This window comes from Notolepis coatsorum (assembly GCF_963971535.1).
Source record: "Notolepis coatsorum genome assembly, chromosome: 1".
NCBI classification, from domain to species: domain Eukaryota; kingdom Metazoa; phylum Chordata; class Actinopteri; order Aulopiformes; family Paralepididae; genus Notolepis; species Notolepis coatsorum.
Genome location: NC_140165.1, coordinates 308,222,469 through 308,241,705, shown reverse-complemented (window position 1 = coordinate 308,241,705; position 19,237 = coordinate 308,222,469). Strand labels below are relative to the sequence as shown.

Genomic DNA, 19,237 nt, shown 5'->3' with positions numbered 1-19,237 from the left:
TGAAAAGTAAGCTACTTCATTCGCGTATTCATTATATTCCAAAGCAAACTAGTGCCTTCAATGAGACGCATGTGCTGTGCATAACTCTCGTCCCTGAAGTCTGAATGTCTGGCTCAGCCGTGATGTTGTTGACGGAAGACTCTGAATGGAGAGACACTCCGAGGTCAGAAGGTGGTAACATAATAACCCTGATACAACAGAGCATGAAGACACAGATGTGCCCCGGCTCCCCGTCTCTACACTCACGTATACAGTGTATGGCTGCTGCAGCCCCCTAGCAATCCAATCCAATCCAATCCAACTTTATTTATAAAGCGCTTTAACAGCCACAGGGGCACAAAGTGCTGTACAGGGGGAGCATATTAAAAACTATTAGCAGCACTAAAAATAGAAAAAAAAAAAAAAAACAAGAGTACCAAAACAGAGATAAAAAACATTTGGTAAATATAGGCAGCAATACAAGTTTAAATAGATCAGAGTACTTACAAAAAAAAATATTTAAAAGCAAGGGAAACAGTAACAAAACGATACAACAACAACACAGTAAGACAATAAGATCATAAAATCAACAAGCTACATGGTGTCGAAAGCCAGACAACAACATAAACATAGTAACGCTAGAATGACATCACAAACGACCAGCGGCGGCTGCGCCAATGCTGGGAGATTAAATTCATTGCCCTATGATGAACAGTGGAGCCTCTCTCTCTCTCTCATTGTTGCTCTCACCCTCTCGCTCTCCCTCTCTCAACTACTGCTCTCACCCTCTCTCTCTCCCTCTCTCAACTACTGCTCTCACCCTCTCTCTCTCCCTCTCTCAACTACTGCTCTCACCCTCTCTCTCTCCCTCTCTCAACTACTGCTCTCACCCTCTCTCTCTCCCTCTCTCAACTACTGCTCTCACCCTCCCTCTCTCCCTCTCTCAACTACTGCTCTCACCCTCCCTCTCTCCCTCTCTCAACTACTGCTCTCACCCTCTCTCTCTCTCTCTCTCTCTCTCTCTCTCTCTCTCTCTCTCTCTCTCTCTCTCTCTCTCTCTCTCTCTCTCTCTCTCTCTCTCTCTCCCTCTCTCTCTCCCTCTCTCTCTCCCTCTCCCTCTCCCTCTCCCTCTCCCTCTCCCTCTCTCAACTACTGCTCTCCCTCTCTCACTGTCCATATCAGTTTCTTCTCTCAGCTGCTCTACGCTAACCTTTTTCCCAAGGAGCACATGTGCTCCTAAATGAAAAAATTTAGGAGCACACAAAGAAATTTAGGAGCACCCAAAAATATTTAGGAGCACAGTGAAAATATTTCAAGTAACAGAGTTTTTTTTATTTTTTTTAATAAATGTATATTTGTACTGTGCGTGCAATAGCGCATACCACCAAAGTCACTGGCCCACTGCGTGCGTGTGTGTATCTGCATGTGCAAAAGTAACAGTCACTTAACTTTAGCTTTTGCCCCTTTTATGCATACAATGCCTATGTTTTGGCTAGTGTTGCTCTTCTAGAAAAATAATCCTTTCAGGGTTGCCTATTGAAATACTGTACACCTCCAGTACAGAAACATTGTTTATGAGTTTGCGTGTCAGGTAGACCATTGATTGACAGTCGATTCTGCCAATTACGTCACACCGCTTGCACTCCGGCTGCCCGACGCTGCAGCTGGACCCTATTGCCCACCTCTGCTGTTGATAACGCTAGCCAAGTTAGCTGTACCTTAGTGGTGTAGTGTATCTTGTAGACCAGGCCCATTGCAAGTTGCTGTACTCTGTCGTCTACTCTAAGCCAGCCTAGGTTGTCAAAGTGGGCAGGGGTGAGGTGGGTTCTAGGAGTGAGGTCAAGCAGTAGTCTGACCAGTTTGTTTTGTGATGTTTGTAATTTTGTTTTTAGTGCCTTTGAGGTGCTTTGGTACCATGAGGTGCAAGCATAGTTGCCAAAAATTGCCATGGCGGCGCTTGAAACAAGCAGCGGCTTTTTGTCTCACCAGGAATTTAAAAAAAATTAAATATAATAAAATCAGCTATTATTTGCATACTCATGTTTAGTGTATTCGCCCAATATATTTGCGCTGACCCTTTGTACACAAGACAAGAGCTACTGGACATTGGTTCTCGTGTGGGATTACTGGATTTTTTTTCTTCGATGGACCGAACAACATCGTCAGACCTCCGGGCACACCAGGTCGGTTTACATTGCCTCCCCGGACAAAGGGGCCTCATAGACGGCGTAGGGATCGCAAGCAGAAGCGGGGCTGCAGAGCTGGTGCGCGACCGAGGCTTGCTCGGGCTCCTCATAGCGCTGCTCTTCCCAGCCTCCTTCTTGCCAATGTACGGTCGCTGGAGCACAAAATGGACGAGCTACGTTCATGGATTACAAATAACAAAAGGATTTCTGATGCAAACACGCTAATCTTCACTGAATACTGGCTACACGATGGTGTACCAGATAGCGCGATTGAACTACAAGCGCGATTGAACTACAAGGACGTCATTGTATCCGCTCTGACAGAACAGCTGACTGCGGTAAGAAGCGTGGGGGAGGAGTGTGCGTGTATGTAAACAACTTGTGGAGTACAGATAACGTCACCGTCGCCAAGCACTGTTCTGCTCAGCTTGAGTTTGTCATGATTAAAAATAGGCCATTTTATCTGCCCAGAGAAACTACACGCATCATTACAGTTGCAGTTTACACACCACCAGATGCTAATGCAAAGCTCTGCCATGAACGAACTGCATGTAGCCATTAGCAAACAACAGACACGCCACCCGGAGGCTGCCTTCATTATTGCAGGAGATTTCAACCACTCCAATTTAAAGTCTGTACTACCTAAATTTGTCCAACACGTTTCTTGTCCAACAAGCGGAGACAACACATTAGATCACGTCTATACTAACACCAAAGATGCTTAGAAGGCCCTTCCTCTCGCCCATCTGGGCCAGTCGGACCACATCTCACTGTTCCTCCTACCCAAATACCAACCACTCATCAAGCGAATCAATAAATCTGTGAAAGCCTGGCCCGAGGGGGCAGACCTGGCCCTTCAGCATCGGCTTCAAAACACCAAGTGGAGTAACTTTGCTGCGGAGACCACAGTGGACTTTCACACAAACATTGATACCGTCACCATGGCTCTGACCCCCGGCGCATGTGGCAGAGCTTGCAGGCCATTACATACTACAAACCCAAACACGCCACCCCCCTGACCACTGACCCCTCCCTCCCAGACGACCTAAACTACTTTTACGCCCGTTTTGACAGGGACCCACGAGAGGGCCATCAAGACCCCAACCCTTGCCAACCACCTGACCCTCACACTCTGCCCCACTGACGTGTTTGCGGAACTGTGCAAAACCAACACACGAAAAAGCTGCCGGACCCGATGGGATCCCCGGGCGGGTACTCAGTGTCTGTGCTGGGCAGCTGACGGGGGTCCTGACTGAGATTTTCAATCTGTCCCTCGCCCAGGCAAAGGTTCCCACATGCTTCAAAGTCACCTCCATCATTCCTGTCCCTAAACACGCCTCCCCAGAGAGCCTCAATGACTACCGACCCGTAGCACTCACCTCCATCATCATGAAGTGCTTCGAGAGGCTAGTCCTGGCTCACCTTAAATCCTGCCTACCACCCTCACTTGACCCCTACCAGTTTGCCTACCGCCAGAACAGGAGTACGGACGACGCCATCTCCGCAGCACTACACCCTGCCCTCCTCCATCTTTACCAGAAGGACACGTATGTGCAACTTCTGTTCATTGATTTCAGCTCGGCGTTTAACACCATCATCCCCTCCAAGCTGATCACCAAGCTCCACGACCTTGGCATCGACCCCTCCCTCTACAACTGGATACTGGACTTCCTGACCGACAGACCTCAGCATGTCAGACTGGACAGCCTCAAGTCCTCCACGCTCATCCTGAGCACTGGTGTACCGCAGGGCTCCGTGCTGAGCCCTCTTCTCTACTCCCTCTTCACCCACGACTGCAAACCGGTGCATGGCTCAAACACCATTGTCAAGTTTGCAGACGACACCACCGTGGTGGGACTAGTCAGCAACAATGACAAGTCGGCGTGCCGTACAGAGAGGCGGTCCAGTACCTAGCTCTGTGGTGTGCTAACAACAACCTGGCCCTCAACACCAAAACTAAGGAGATAGTGGTGGACTTCAGGAAAAATAAAACAGGCACGCACAGCCCCATCCACATCAATGGAGAGGAGGTTGAGCGTGTCTGTAGTTTCAAATTCCTGGGAGTCCACATCTCTGAGGACCTGTCCTGGACCACCAACACCTCGACCCTGGTCAAGAAGGCCCACAAGCGCCTCTTTTTCCTGAGGAAGTTGGCCAAACTCCACCTATCCCCTCCCGTGCTAGTGAACTTTTATCGCTGTACGATTGAGAGCATCCTCACCACCTGCATCTCAGTCTGGTACGGCAACTGCACCGTTAAGGTCCGGAAATCACTGCAGAGGGTAGTGAAAATAGCCCAACGCATCACCAAGACCCCACTCCCCCCCCCCCCCCCCCCCCCATCTCATCAATCTATGAAAAAGTGGTGCTCACAGAGCGCACAGAATATCATCAAAGACGCTTCTCACCCTAATCATGGACTGTTCACCCGCCTGCAGGGTACTCGCTCTGGGGCACGCTACCGCAGCCTCCCAGGCAGAACCAACAGGACCACATATAGTTTCTTCCCCTCAGCTGTCAGACTTCTGAATCAAAACTCTACATAGCCCACTGCACATCACTGTATACCTGTGTATATAGCCATAGTTTATGTAGACTTTATTTTAATGATTATTTTTTATTATATTTCGTATTGTATTTTGTATTGTATATTTTTCACCATTTCACATTGTGCTAACCATTGCACTTTACTTTACAGTTTTTATTTATATGTGTTTTATATTGCAACTGACTGTTGATTGTCACATCCTGGTTAGATGTACAAAATCTCGTTGCACTGTCTTGTACTGTGTAATGACAATAAAGTGAATCTAATCTAATCATAGTCGTAGTACCCTTGAATGAGTGCTCCTGTTAAGAGTCTTCAGGGTATTCTTGTTTACCAGAGAGGAGATCCAGTACAGGAATCTAGTTCGTTGGTTGACTTTTTTTATTACATTGGATGCCATTTTGTCACAGGAAAGATTTGCCTCTAGGATGGAACCCAGGTAGGTAATTTCATCTTTCCTTGTGACATATTGTCACCCACTGTAACCGAGAAGCCGCTGGTTTTGCCGAGTTTGTTATTTGATCCGAAGATAATGGACTCCAGGTGATAGTTTGTTATCAGCGAGCCAGGTGCAGATTCTGCCGAGTTCAGAGCTGAGGGTTTTTTCAACCTGTAACTTGTTCTTGTCAGAGACCAGCAGGGCTGAGTCGTCCGCGAACAGGAACAAGTTGCAGTCACAAACTGACGACATGTCATTTGCATAAATTAGGAACAGTAGCGGTCCTAGTATGCTTCCTTGTGGAACACCACAGCTCACTGGGAGGGGGGGATAGAGTACCGTTTACCTCCACCATCTGTTCTCTCCCCTCTAGGTAGGATTGCATCCAGCTCACTGATAAACCAATTGCTTTTAGCTTGTCAATCAGAATGGAGTGATTGACAGTGTCGAAGGCCTTTTGTAGGTCCAGCATGACCATGCCACAGTATTTGCCCGCGTCCACCTCTTGTTTGATGTGGTCGTTCAAATAGAGGAGGCATGTGTCAGTGGAGTGGGACGTTCTGAAGCCAGATTGGAATTCGTAGATTAGATTTATTTCCGCGAGGTACTTTTTGACCTTTTCGTAGACTATTTTTTCCATGACTTTCGAGATGGAGGCAAGAATAGAAACAGGGCGGTAGTTACCTGGGTCTAATTTGCTGCCTTTTTTGTGCAGGGGGCTCACTCTCGCAATTTTGGGGACGTGTCCCTGTTTTATGGAGAGGTTTATTATGTGTGTGATGACTGGGGTGATGGCGGCTGCTGAGTCTCTGAGGAATTTGGAGGGGATATTGTCATGTTAGGTTGGAGGGCGCTCAGTTCTTTGAGTACCTCATCTGTTGTTACCATTTAAAGTTTGAAGTCGTCTTTGCGGACCCCTACGTTTTTGTAGTAGGCTAGGATGTGTTCTACCCCAAAAGTGGGTGGGTAGTTTGTGTGTGTGTGTGTCTGTGTTCTAGATATTAGACCTATACCAACACATTACAGAGGCTGTTTCTGTGCAATACCAACTAATAGGGAGGTGTAGAGGTCACGTCATTGCTGTTTCCCACGCGGTCCACCCCTCTTGAAATCGCCATGTACATGTATCGCCATAACATTGGCATGGTGTACCTTTCTGTGTGTATTCATCCACAAGCTATAGCTCAACATGAAAACATTCGCAATTAATTGTAAAGGTAGCAAAATAACAACATTTATGTTTTCGTTCACCGAGGAACTACACTTCTCTCTGGCACTGCTGACGGCGACAGAACTGAGACAGGCGGTCTACTGGTAAGTGTAGTTATTTTTTAACGACAAATTAAAAACCTTACAACTACCTTTATGTCAACCAAAAATGCGTAAACAATAATGTTAGAATAGAAGGGAAATCATTTTGTGCAAAAATTAAAAGCTTGCCAATGTTCATTAAGGCAGAATTGTAGCCGATAATCCATTTTCCTAATGATAAATCCCTATACGGGTGGACCACGTGGGAAACTAAAGTGACGACAGACTACACCTCCCTATAGACAGACAGCAAAGTGCACTCTGCAGTGTGTGTCTTAATACATACATAGTGTGTACACACTACACACACACACACATTTTGAATGCCAATTCACACACAAAAATAAATACAGATACACACACACAGAGATCAAATCTAATATCATGCACGTTGAACACACACAGTTGGGCAGAGCAGACGTTAATTAACGGCCACCATGTCACCGCTCTCCGTGTGTAATCATAAACCCCGGTGTCATAATTAACCAATCAACACGGTCGGAGACCTTGGCAGATGGTCCCGTCCCTCGCGCCACAATGAGACCGTCACGGCCAATCAGAGTCTCTCTCCCTCTCTCTCTCTCCCCCTATCTCTCTCGCTCTCCCTCTCCCCCTCTCTCCCCATCTCCCCCTCTCTCCCCCTCTCTCCCTCTCTCTCTCTGCTGATGACAGCACTGTGACCCTCAGCCGGCCTCCTGGGCTCACGACACCTGCGTGGCTGATGGAGAGACAGCTTCACGTGGCCAAGATAATTACTCTGTCTGCCTCCGTTAGTCACTCCTCGTCCTGGACCTCTCACAAACGCAAACACATGTACACGCACACACACACACACACACACATGTACACGCACACACACACACACAACACATACACACACACACACACATGTACACGCGCACCCACACACACATGTACACGCACACATGTACACATGTACACACGCACACACACACACAGTAACACACACACCTCTGTGTGTACTCCGCTTCTCATTCTACTCTGCTCCTCACTCTGTCTGTATTGCTTCTCGGTCTCGTTGTTTTCCCATCGACCTCTAGCAATTTGTCTTCCATTATTCTCCTCTTCCCTTCATTCTTCTCTCCCTTTAACACTTTCGATGCCGGCCGTGTTTTCCTTTTTACCCCCTTGAATGCCGCCACCCACTTCAATGTTAGCGTTAAAAACGCATAATCTATGTTTTAAATTATGGCTATGTGTCTAATCTGCCCGTCGCTTATCAATGACTTGTTTGCAGTCAACATTGTCGAAACGGATTGTTTTTTTTAATCGGTTCATATCCTTTTTATAGCATTTCGAAAAGCTATCGTTCTCTCGAAAATTTGCGGAAAATGGAAGAATTCCCCCATAAACGGCATTTATTGGAATATTCTCAAATACACTAGACACGTTGTCATTTGTCGGCCTATTTATGAATCGTTTTCAAGTAAACACTAGATTATCGATAGTATATGTGTACTTATGCACGCTATAGAAGTGGGCTGAAAAATCTATTCTCTCATTTCCTCAACATCACACACACACACACATACACACACACGGCACATGCTGATATCTCAGTGAATACAGCTCTGATTATCCTAAAACATAGACTCCTTACCTTAGATCAGATGTTCTCCAAAAAGATTATTCCAATTCCTGATCGCCATTCCAAATATCGAACGCGTTTATTGATTGATTATTGGCTGCTGTAAATATATATTCCACGCTGCTTTCCAACTCGCCATCACTTCCCTCATCATCAGATCCCTCGCCAGCATAATGGAGCCAGCAGGCTCCCCCCACAGGGATCCAGCAGTATAATCGAATGGCCTGCAGTTACACAGGGATAGACAATAGGGGGCGGTATTTTCCCATCTGAGCTCCTAGAGGGTCTGCTGTACCAACGGGAGACTCGGTTGATGAAATAGGAATTCAGATCGCTAATAAAAAAATTAAACGACAATTCATGTCGTCTGCACTCAACGGGGGGCATGATAAGACGACAATACACGTCGTTGGCACTCAAAGTGTTAACGGGTGGCGTCACGGTGGTGTAGAGGTTAACACTGTCACCTCACCACAGCAAGAAGGTCCTGGGTTCGATTCCCACTTGGGGACCAGGTTGCCAGGTACCCAGGTGGGGTATCTCCCGGGCCTTTCTGTGTGGAGTTTGCATGGTCTCCCCCCGTGCTTGCAAGGGATTCCCCTCCAGAAAGACATAAACCCAATGGAAAAACATGCAGAAAAGATCGCCAACGCTGTCACATCCCTGATGAAGACTGACAGGAGCACTTGGATTGGTCCCCAATGCATGTGTGTGTGTTGCTGCATGACAAATAAATAAATAAAGACTAAAAGATAAAAGTGTAGAAGTGCCGCAGCCCATGTCTGCTCCCGGCTGTCCTTGGGGGGGAAGGACGACGGGATGGGTCCAGCGCAGAGAGGCATTTCATCGGCGACCCAATGCGTGTGTGTGTGTGTGTGTGTGTGTGTGTGTGTGTGTGTGTGTGTGTGTGTGTGTGTGTGTGTGTGTGTGTGTGTGTGTGTGTGTGTGTGTGTGTGTGTGTGTGTGTGTGTGTCTGTTGCGGCATAACAAATAAGGACTTCTTCTTCTTCAGTCACGTCGTATTGAATGGGATATGATTAACTGCAGTGAGAAGTATATCTGTATGTGGCACACAGACATATAGATTGTATTGTAGATCACGGAGTTCTGGCACGCGTTGGCCTCTGTCATCTGGAAAGTGCTCTCAGAAAGGGAAGGGATGTTTAGAGCCGAGGCAGACGCATACGAGGCCTGCTATCAATGTTCTGCAGCCTGGGAATATTCAATAGGTCAATAGACCATTTTCGTAAAATGTCAACTATATGCTAATGTTGAGAACAAGGGTACTTGTGGATGTCTTTTGACGCCGGTTTTACGGCCAAGCGATCAAATCCAAGTGTCAAAATGTCTCGTTGCGGTCTATTGGAATTGGAGACGCACTGTACCATAACCACTGTCCGGGTCCTCCTGTCACAGTGCTGCCGGGCTACAGCTCAACTGTCCATCACAAAACAGAGAGCAAACAGACTGCCGCCGTCTGTTGGGTTTAGACGTAGATCATTTAATTGTGAGTTTGCAGAAACAACAGCTTTGCTAATGAAACGGACTAGGGCTGTCTTAAATACTTCGAAGCTTCGTTCGATGGCACAAGCTTCGAACATAAAAAAAATAATCGAAGTAAAGATTTTTTAATTTTTTTTTGCCCTCAAAATCTTGCGCCTCCATTCCAATGAAAGGAAAGTAAGCAGCGCCTCGACTCCACCTCTCTACAACAAGCACGTGGAGATTATCTGTGTTGAAAACAACAAGGACATGTGCAGCAGACATGTCGACGAAGAAGTCATCAGACGTGTGGTTACACTTTAAAATATGCAAAGACAATGCCCAAAAAGCCGAGTGCCAGATATGCCAGAAGAAAATGGCATATCACAACTCTTTGTCAAATCACCTAAAAAACGTAAGTATCGTTGTACACAACGGCGACGCCACACAAAACATTAATAAGGCTATGCCTATGCTGCTATGACTAATGTGTTACCAAGTTGGCTAATTTAATTGTAATCATCTGCTTTTGTAGGTGCATTGTCTGATATAATTATAAATTAAATATAATATAATTGTTTGCTTGATAGACGAAGGTTGCAACATAATTATGTAATGTCATGTCGTTGGCTGTGAGAGCAGCCCCACTGCACCCAGGCAGCGCAGCCGAGTGAAACCTTGTTGGCTGCGTCACAGTCACAAAAGGGGCTACTTAATTAATGAATCCAATCCACTTTATTTATAGAGCACATTTTAAAACAACAAAGTTTACCAAAGTGCTGTACAAGTCCCACAACATAAGATAAAAAAAAAGTATTATAATAAAAATTAAAAATAAATGTTTTTCTTCTCGAAGCTTCGAATTAAAATCGAAGCTCGGCCCCCGAAGCTTCGATTGCCAAAAAAAGCTTCGAAGGTCAGCCCTAAAACGGATGATGATCAACAACACCTGTCAGAGAGACAACACCCCTCAGAGACACACAACACCCCCCAGAGACACAACACCCTTCAGAGACACACAACCCCCCTCAGAGACACAACACCCCCCTCAGAGACACACAACACCCCTCAGAGAGACACAACACCCCTCAGAGACACACAACACCCCTCAGAGACACACAACACCCCTCAGAGACACACAACACCCCTCAGAGACACACAACATCCCTCAGAGACACAACCCCCCTCAGAGACACACAACCCCCTTCAGAGACACACAACACCCTTCAGAGACACACAACATCCCTCAGAGACACAACCCCCTTCAGAGACACAACACCCCTCAGAGACACACAACACCCTTCACAGAGACACACAACACCCCCCTCAGAGACACACAACACCCCTCAGACACACAACACCCGTCAGAGACACACAACACCCCTCAGAGACACACAACACCCTTCAGAGACACACAACACCCGTCAGAGACACACAACCCCCCTCAGAGACACACAACACCCCTCAGAGACACACAACACCCGTCAGAGACACACAACACCCCCCTCAGACACACAACACCCTTCAGAGACACAACACCCTTCAGAGAGACACAACACCCCTCAGAGACACACAACACCCCTCAGAGACACACAACACCCTTCAGAGACACAACACCCGTCAGAGACACACAACCCCCCTCAGAGACACACAACACCCTTCAGAGACACACAACACCCGTCAGAGACACACAACCCCCCTCAGAGACACACAACACCCTTCAGAGACACACAACACCCGTCAGAGACACACAACCCCCCTCAGAGACACACAACACCCTTCAGAGACACACAACACCCGTCAGAGACACACAACCCCCCTCAGAGACACACAACACCCTTCAGAGACACACAACACCCCTCAGAGACACACAACACCCCCCTCAGACACACAACACCCTTCAGAGACACAACACCCCTCAGAGACACACAACACCCCTCAGAGACACAACACCCCTCAGAGACACACAACACCCCTCAGAGACACACAACACCCCTCAGAGACACACAACACCCCTCAGACACACAACACCCTTCAGAGAGACACAGCACCCTTCACAGAGACACAGCACCCGTGTATCAAGTCAGGAATATTCAGAGCAGACCTCGCATCAACCTTGCTCACGTCCCTCACCTAATGTTCCTCCGACACCGTCACCGTCTTGGACCTTAGTTCTATATAAACCGACAGCTAAAACTCTGACCTCCATCTGCGCCCGTTTATCTTTGACTGATGTGAAATAAATCCAATCGTAAGTCCTTGGCTGACAGACTCCACCAAGTTTTGAGCCAAATCGATGCATGAGTTATTGGGGTCATGTACAGACAGTTAACACACACACACACACACACACCTACACACACACACACACACACACACACCATCGATGTGCGCTTCAGTTGCCCACGCACACAAAACCAACTCTAAAGTTTGATGCACAAAACATTGACCCCTACCTGAATAAAAACAGCAAAGTTGAATAGATGTGATCATTCTATTTATTTGACTACTTTTGGGATTTTATTTCCCTGCATAGGGAGGGGTATCGTCAGGATTGTACCGATACCGGTACCACCATCGATACTGCTCATCGATACAGATACTTCCCAATTATCTGGGGAGAGAAAAGCCATGCTGTGAAAAGAATGAACAATAATTGTATCATCTATGAAAAATATTTAACTAAATAGTTTTGAAAGGACTTGATGGGACCAATTGGTGTAAGTTAGATGATTAATTTCGATTACGATTATTGAGGCAACGATTCAATGCATCATGAAATCTCTTCATTTGACCACGATTAGATTCGATACATTTTCTATACGGCATGTCCCCAACGGTGCATTGGTTCAGGTGTAGTGACGGTGTATTGGTTCAGGTGTAGTGACTGTGTCCCTGACGGTGTATTGGTTCAGGTGTAGTGACGGTGCATTGGTTCAGGTGTAGTGACGGTGTATTGGTTCAGGTGTAGTGACTGTGTCCCTGACGGTGTATTGGTTCAGGTGTAGTGACGGTGCATTGGTTCAGGTGTAGTGACGGTGTATTGGTTCAGGTGTAGTGACTGTGTCCCTGACGGTGTATTGGTTCAGGTGTAGTGACGGTGCATTGGTTCAGGTGTAGTGACGGTGTATTGGTTCAGGTGTAGTGATGGTGTCCCTGACGGTATATTGGTTCAGGTGTAGTGACTGTGTCCCTGACGGTGTATTGGTTCAGGTGTAGTGACGGTGTATTGGTTCAGGTGTAGTGACGGTGTATTGGTTCAGGTGTAGTGACTGTGTCCCTGACGGTGTATTGGTTCAGGTGTAGTGACGGTGTATTGGTTCAGGTGTAGTGACGGTGTATTGGTTCAGGTGTAGTGACGGTGTATTGGTTCAGGTGTAGTGACGGTGCATTGGTTCAGGTGTAGTGACGGTGTATTGGTTCAGGTGTAGTGACTGTGTATTGGTTCAGGTGTAGTGACGGTGTATTGGTCCAGGTGTAGTGACGGTGTATTGGTTCAGGTGTAGTGACGGTGTATTGGTTCAGGTGTAGTGACGGTGTATTGGTTCAGGTGTAGTGACGGTGTATTGGTTCAGGTTTAGTGACTGTGTCCCTGACGGTGTATTGGTTCAGGTGTAGTGACTGTGTCCCTGACGGTGTATTGGTTCAGGTGTAGTGACGGTGTATTGGTTCAGGTGTAGTGACGGTGTATTGGTTCAGGTGTAGTGACGGTGTATTGGTTCAGGTGTAGTGACGGTGTATTGGTTCAGGTGTAGTGACTGTGTCCCTGACGGTGTATTGGTTCAGGTGTAGTGACGGTGTATTGGTTCAGGTGTAGTGACGGTGTATTGGTTCAGGTGTAGTGACGGTGTATTGGTTCAGGTGTAGTGACGGTGTATTGGTTCAGGTGTAGTAGTGACGGTGTATTGGTTCAGGTGTAGTGACGGTGTATTGGTTCAGGTGTAGTGACGGTGCATTGGTTCAGGTGTAGTGACGGTGTATTGGTTCAGGTGTAGTGACTGTGCATTGGTTCAGGTGTAGTGACGGTGTATTGGTTCAGGTGTAGTGGCGGTGTATTGGTTCAGGTGTAGTGACGGTGTATTGGTTCAGGTGTAGTGACTGTGCATTGGTTCAGGTGTAGTGACTGTGCATTGGTTCAGGTGTAGTGACGGTGTATTGGTTCAGGTGTAGTGACTGTGTATTGGTTCAGGTGTAGTGACTGTGTCCCTGACAGTGTATTGGTTCAGGTGTAGTGACTTTTCCCACAGAACAGAGAAACGTTTCTGTTTGACATCAAACGGACATCAGAGAGCAGTAGATTCAGAGGAGAAGAGACCATGACAAGACGGGGGCTGACGGAAAATTCCGAGGAGAAATTGAAGAGGATGGAGAGAGATGGAGAGAGAGAGAGCGAGAACAGCGCCAGTTGAGTATCTGCTTAATCAGTCATTAACACTTCCTGCGCCAATTTCTCTGGTTATCTCGCCAGCGGTTGGGCGCCAAAACCCGGGATTTCTCGGGTTTTCATAGTTTTTTCTTTTATTCGATTTTTTGTATTCATTACAGGCTCATGGACCTCGGTGTTACCATAGGAAATCATTCTGAGATCCTGAGAGTACAATACCGGCCGCATCCTGCTAGGTGGCAGTATCGCCCACCCTTTGAAACCTTATTTCACACTGTGTGTCACAGACATCTAATTTTGTCCGGGCGGAGAATTTAGACCAAGCCAAGTAAATCGCTTCATCCGAGCACTTCAAACCGCATTCAGCACACTTGAGGCATATATGGTGCCACTTCATGTCAGGGACCCGATCGACATCAATACTGGAAATCGCGATCAGACAATTGGAATATTCTTTTTGGAATAACCCAGATCAAAGGTAAGGACTATCTGACTTCAATTCCACCTTGATCCTACAATGATTTCATATCGATCCAGCCAATCAACAGATGTAGTATTCAAAACGAATGCCGTTGCTGGTGATCAAAGCATCAAAAAACGACCCCCCCCCCCCCCCCCCCCTTTCATGCATGCATGATGAAACACAATACCTATTATATACCTTTGATTTGGAAATAGTAGCGTGTCCAGGAACGCTTTTAGCAAAATTCACATATCGCTCCATAACGCAATTACCAGGAATTAGCCAGGATCACTCTGAAACGATACAATATTCACCACGGTATAACACGCGAACGTATACATGAAAGAATTTATTCTTTTTCACATGTTGAACGAGGGATAGTTACCGTCAAATGAGCCATAGTATTGTCTCCATAGCTATAATATAGAATATAGATAAAGCCCTGCAACCACTGCGACGCACAGTGAAAATCCCTACCTTTTACAGCGGTGGCCCAATGAGTACAAGGATGGCTAAAACGTCTGGTGCTCAAAGTGTTAACACTGACTCACCGTCTGTATCACTCATTTCCTCTCATCTCTCACTGTCCCCACCAGCTCTTCTGTCTTCCTCTTATCTCTCTTCTACCTTCCTCTCATCTCTCCTTTCATCTTTCTCTCCTCTCCCTTCCTCTTATCTCTCCCCTCTACATTCCTCTCCCTTCCTCTCATCTCTCTCTCCTATCCCTTCCTCTCATCTCTCTCTCCTCTCCCTTCCTCTCATCTCTCTCCTCTCCCTTCCTCTCCCCTCTCATATCTCTCCTCTCATCTTCCTTCCTCTCATCCCTCCTCTCTGATCATCTCTCCTCTCCGTTCCTCCCTCCTCTCCCTCTCAGCATCAGACTACCGAGAGTATAAATAATAAAGCTCCCAGACAGGACTTGAACTTAATCAGATGAAAGTGCTTCTTATGCTGTCCTTGACATTGCACTCTTCTCTCCCAGCTATGTTTCTGCACATCGACGACAAGGCATCGTTTTCTCACTGCATCAGTCAAATGCCTTGGTAATTCATAAAATCATAACATACATAACACACATTGGCTTATTATCCTTATTGTCATAATTGTATCTCGCGCGGTCCCGGGAGGATGGTGGAACACGCTAGTTAAGAGCCCAGCTGCTCCCAGACGTCTGCATTCATCCCAGAGGAAAGGTTAAACACCAGGCATCAACGTGGCTCAACGTCCAGCCTGCTGCCCTGTGTAAACCATGAGTACTGCACTGTAAACCATGAGTACTGCACTGTAAACCATGAGTACTGCACTGTAAACCATGAGTACTGCACTGTAAACCATGAGTACTGCACTGTAAACCATGAGTACTGCACTGTAAACCATGAGTGTGATGTGAAACTCACGCCCTCCTTGAGCACGATGTAGCGGATCAGCTCCACGATGAGATCCAGGTCGATCCGGTCATCGTTGTCCAACATCTCCACCACCTCGATGGTGTCGTCGGAGTACCTGTAGCGGTCCACAGCACCATTCAGAACCATGTTCTACTCTAAGCGTTTAACCGCGACAATATATATGGTGTGTAGCCAGCAGGGTTCGAAATTAACGGGGGCTTGGGGCAAAATGCCCTCGAAAATTGACCAAATGCCCTCGTAAATCAGTTAAGGGGGGCAAAAAAAGCCCCCGACAGTTTACTAATTATATATATGCTCTACAGTGCGAGAATTTCCCTCGTATTTGCCCCTAATAATATGTGTGTGTGCAAACCGGAAAAATCATTTACTTGCAGTATGCGAGACAGACGAGTGATTGTGAAGATTACAAAACAGCTCCGCTGTTAATAGTTCAGATTGAAACTGGACTGAAATTCAGTTTTTGGGTGGAATGTCTGTTCCAAGGAGGAGGGAGGCGGGGCCCGCTGCGTGTTACAGGCACTTGAGAGGATGCAGAGCGCTCTGCTCTCATCAAGCATTACACTGCTATCTTAACGTTAGCAAGCTAAGCATCTGCATAGCGCGACCTGTGTAACGTTAAGTAACTTGTGTTCGGCGGGGAAAGACCGTTCCATTTGTAACACAACTCCAAAGAATAACATCCAAATCCGATCCCGATGCGCATTTCCTTCATTCCACAGCGCTGATCGCGCAACGTATTTCATTGATCGATCTGGCCAGAGCCTATACTCACAAACGTTGCGTGTGTGGGGTTTTTCATCAATTTGAAACAAGCCTCTTGACTGTTGGAATTAGGGATGTTAAAAATAAAATATCTAATAATATTATTCAATATTAGACATTCATTGATCCAGAGGCAACCGGTTATTCATCTGCTATTTGTAGATATATCAAGACAACAACACAACTTGCCCTCAGGGACAATAATATTTAATCTATTTAGATAGAGTATGTATGTATTATTTACAGATAATTGAAGGTACCTCAAAACATGAAACCAAGCCATGATGTCACACATCGTGTGCGTGTGTGTGTGTGTGTTACTTGAACAATTGTCACTGTGCTCCTAAATTTCTGTGTGCTCCTAAATTTGTATTTAGATTTTATTTATTAAGATTTTATTTAGGAGCACATGTGCTTCTTGGGAAAAAGGTTAGCGTAGAGCCCTATATATGGAGACATTAACATTACGTTATCAAACATAGGGACGAAGACTGTAAAAAAAAGTGTCAACAATGTTTTATAATCTTTATGTTAATTTTCATTATAAAAATGTTGTGCCCCCGAAATACAAAAAAAGCCCCCGAAAATCAATTAAGGGGGGCAAAAAAAGCCCTTGAAAAAAAATGTTAATTTCTAACCCTGGTAGCCAGGTATCACACCTGCTCGAAGAGATCCACGTTTAGAACTAAACGTGATGTCAAAACCCCAGGGGTGTTCAGTCAAATCCGCTTACGCAGGCAATAGACACCTTTAAGTAAGGTTTTGCAACAATAAAAACAGCTCGCTGTTTCGCCTAAGTAGCTAAACAGTAGGGCTGTCTTAAATACTTCGAAGCTTCGTTCGATGGGCATGGGATTCGAATATGAAAATAAAATTTGATTATTAAAAATAATAATAATATTATTTTTTTTAGCTAAATCAACTCTGCCTCTCTTTGTTAACTACAACAAGCAATGCTGTTTGTTATTTAAGATGAGGTCGGACTCGGCACTGACAGATTTGTGTTCATTGTGCTGCTTTTATAAAGCCTCAAATGACAGCTTACAATATTTCATGAAAGCAAAGTGTTTTGTTTGTCTAAGATTTAAAAAGGTTTAAACTTTACAGCACTGACAAAGTTGAACAAAGTGCTGTACAAGTCCCACAACATAATCTTTATTTTTATTTTTTTTAAAGATAAAAATGATTAGAATTATTTTTGTTTAATCTTGAAGCTTCGAATTAAAATCGAATCTCGGCCCCCAAGCTTCGAATTCCAATTTTTTTTGAAGGTCAGCCCTACTGAACAGTGAACGGTTCAACTGGATTGTATAAACTCTCACAATGACCCTACCACCTAAACAGGTCTTTTTTTTTTACCCTTTTCTTATCAACCATATTGTGTAAACATCTCAAATACTGGGTCGATATGTCTATTTTATGTGCATCTGCCAATTTCATGATTTTATATGTGTATTGTATGTGTATCTGCTAATAAAATTTTTGTATACGTCTATTTATAATACAAATAAAGTGTATTATTATTATCAAACAAGACATCTAACACCTGGGCAGCTAACCGGTCCGTAAGCACTCACCTGCCCTGTAACGTGCGTGCGTAGCAGGGCCAGCTCTCCTTGTATTCAGCCTCTTTCTGCTCCTTCTCGGGTCGGGAGTTGCGTCCCTGCATGAAGCCTTTCTTCCACGAGGGCCGCTGGTTCTGCTTCTGGGGCCGATACCTGGCAGACGACAGCCCAGTTTAGATGCAGCTGGCACAGTGGCATAGTGTCGGTCGTGAGTATGGCGATTGTGGTTAGAACTGGGCTCGTTCGGCAGGTGATTGACCCCATATTAAGAGCGGAATATGTAAAAGCTTTTAAAAATACAATCGAAATTGTGCTCTTACGGTTTGAATTTGACGTTGCACTGAGTAAATACATTTATTTTGGTTGTTACACCCGCGTGTAGGGAGCACTGCAAAGGGGGTATTGCAATCAATCTTGTGTGTACGTGTGCGTGTGCGTGTGTGTGTGTGTGTGTGTGTGTGCGTGCGTGCGTGCGTGTGGATGAAGCTTTGCACATAATGTCGACAGCAGGCCAAAGACCCAGATTCCAGCATATTTTTAGAATCGGAGTACGACATGAAAACAATTATTCTTTCAGCAAATCTCTTAATTACAAATCGGAGTACAACATGAAAACAATTATTCTTTCAGCTAATCTCTTAATTACAACACAATTGTGTTAGTTAAGCAGTGTTGTATTTATAGGTGACGTGTTTGCAATGTTCTCCATTTGTCCAAACAAGACGAGGCTGGTCTGGGTATAGAAAGCACAGCACTCTCTCACTAAACTGTTCTATATTCCCACTGCCAGTCTCCTCCTGGCAAGTGAAACACAAACACACGTAATGATTTAAAAAGACCAGTCACAGCTGCAGAAGTCGACTTGGATGCGGTTAATTATCAGGTGCGCCATTATGGTCAATCAACTGAGAGTCTTGCTCCTTTCATGGCAGGAGTGAAATATAATAATAACAATTATAGTAGGCGTGCATAGGTGACATAACGCAGATGAGGGATCGCAGCACTTGCAGGCTTTGCCACGCTCGTACGTGGGTGTAGCCATCTCTCGGAGTAGCGAGTACCATTCCAGCTTTTATTTTATTTTATAAAAAAAACTCTTA

General features: G+C 45.7%; 1 protein-coding gene across 1 annotated transcript in view; it reads right to left on the bottom strand.

Annotated features, from left to right (window-relative positions):
* dhx36 (DEAH (Asp-Glu-Ala-His) box polypeptide 36) overlaps positions 1-19,237 on the bottom strand; it is a 118,394-nt gene that overhangs the window by 45,186 nt on the left and 53,971 nt on the right. Inside the window, exons 12-13 of the mRNA XM_084311232.1 lie at positions 18,150-18,290; positions 15,799-15,904 (exon numbers count right to left, since the gene is read on the bottom strand). Coding sequence (XP_084167358.1) covers positions 15,799-15,904; positions 18,150-18,290 — 247 coding nt within the window. The remainder of the gene's footprint in view (positions 1-15,798; positions 15,905-18,149; positions 18,291-19,237) is intronic.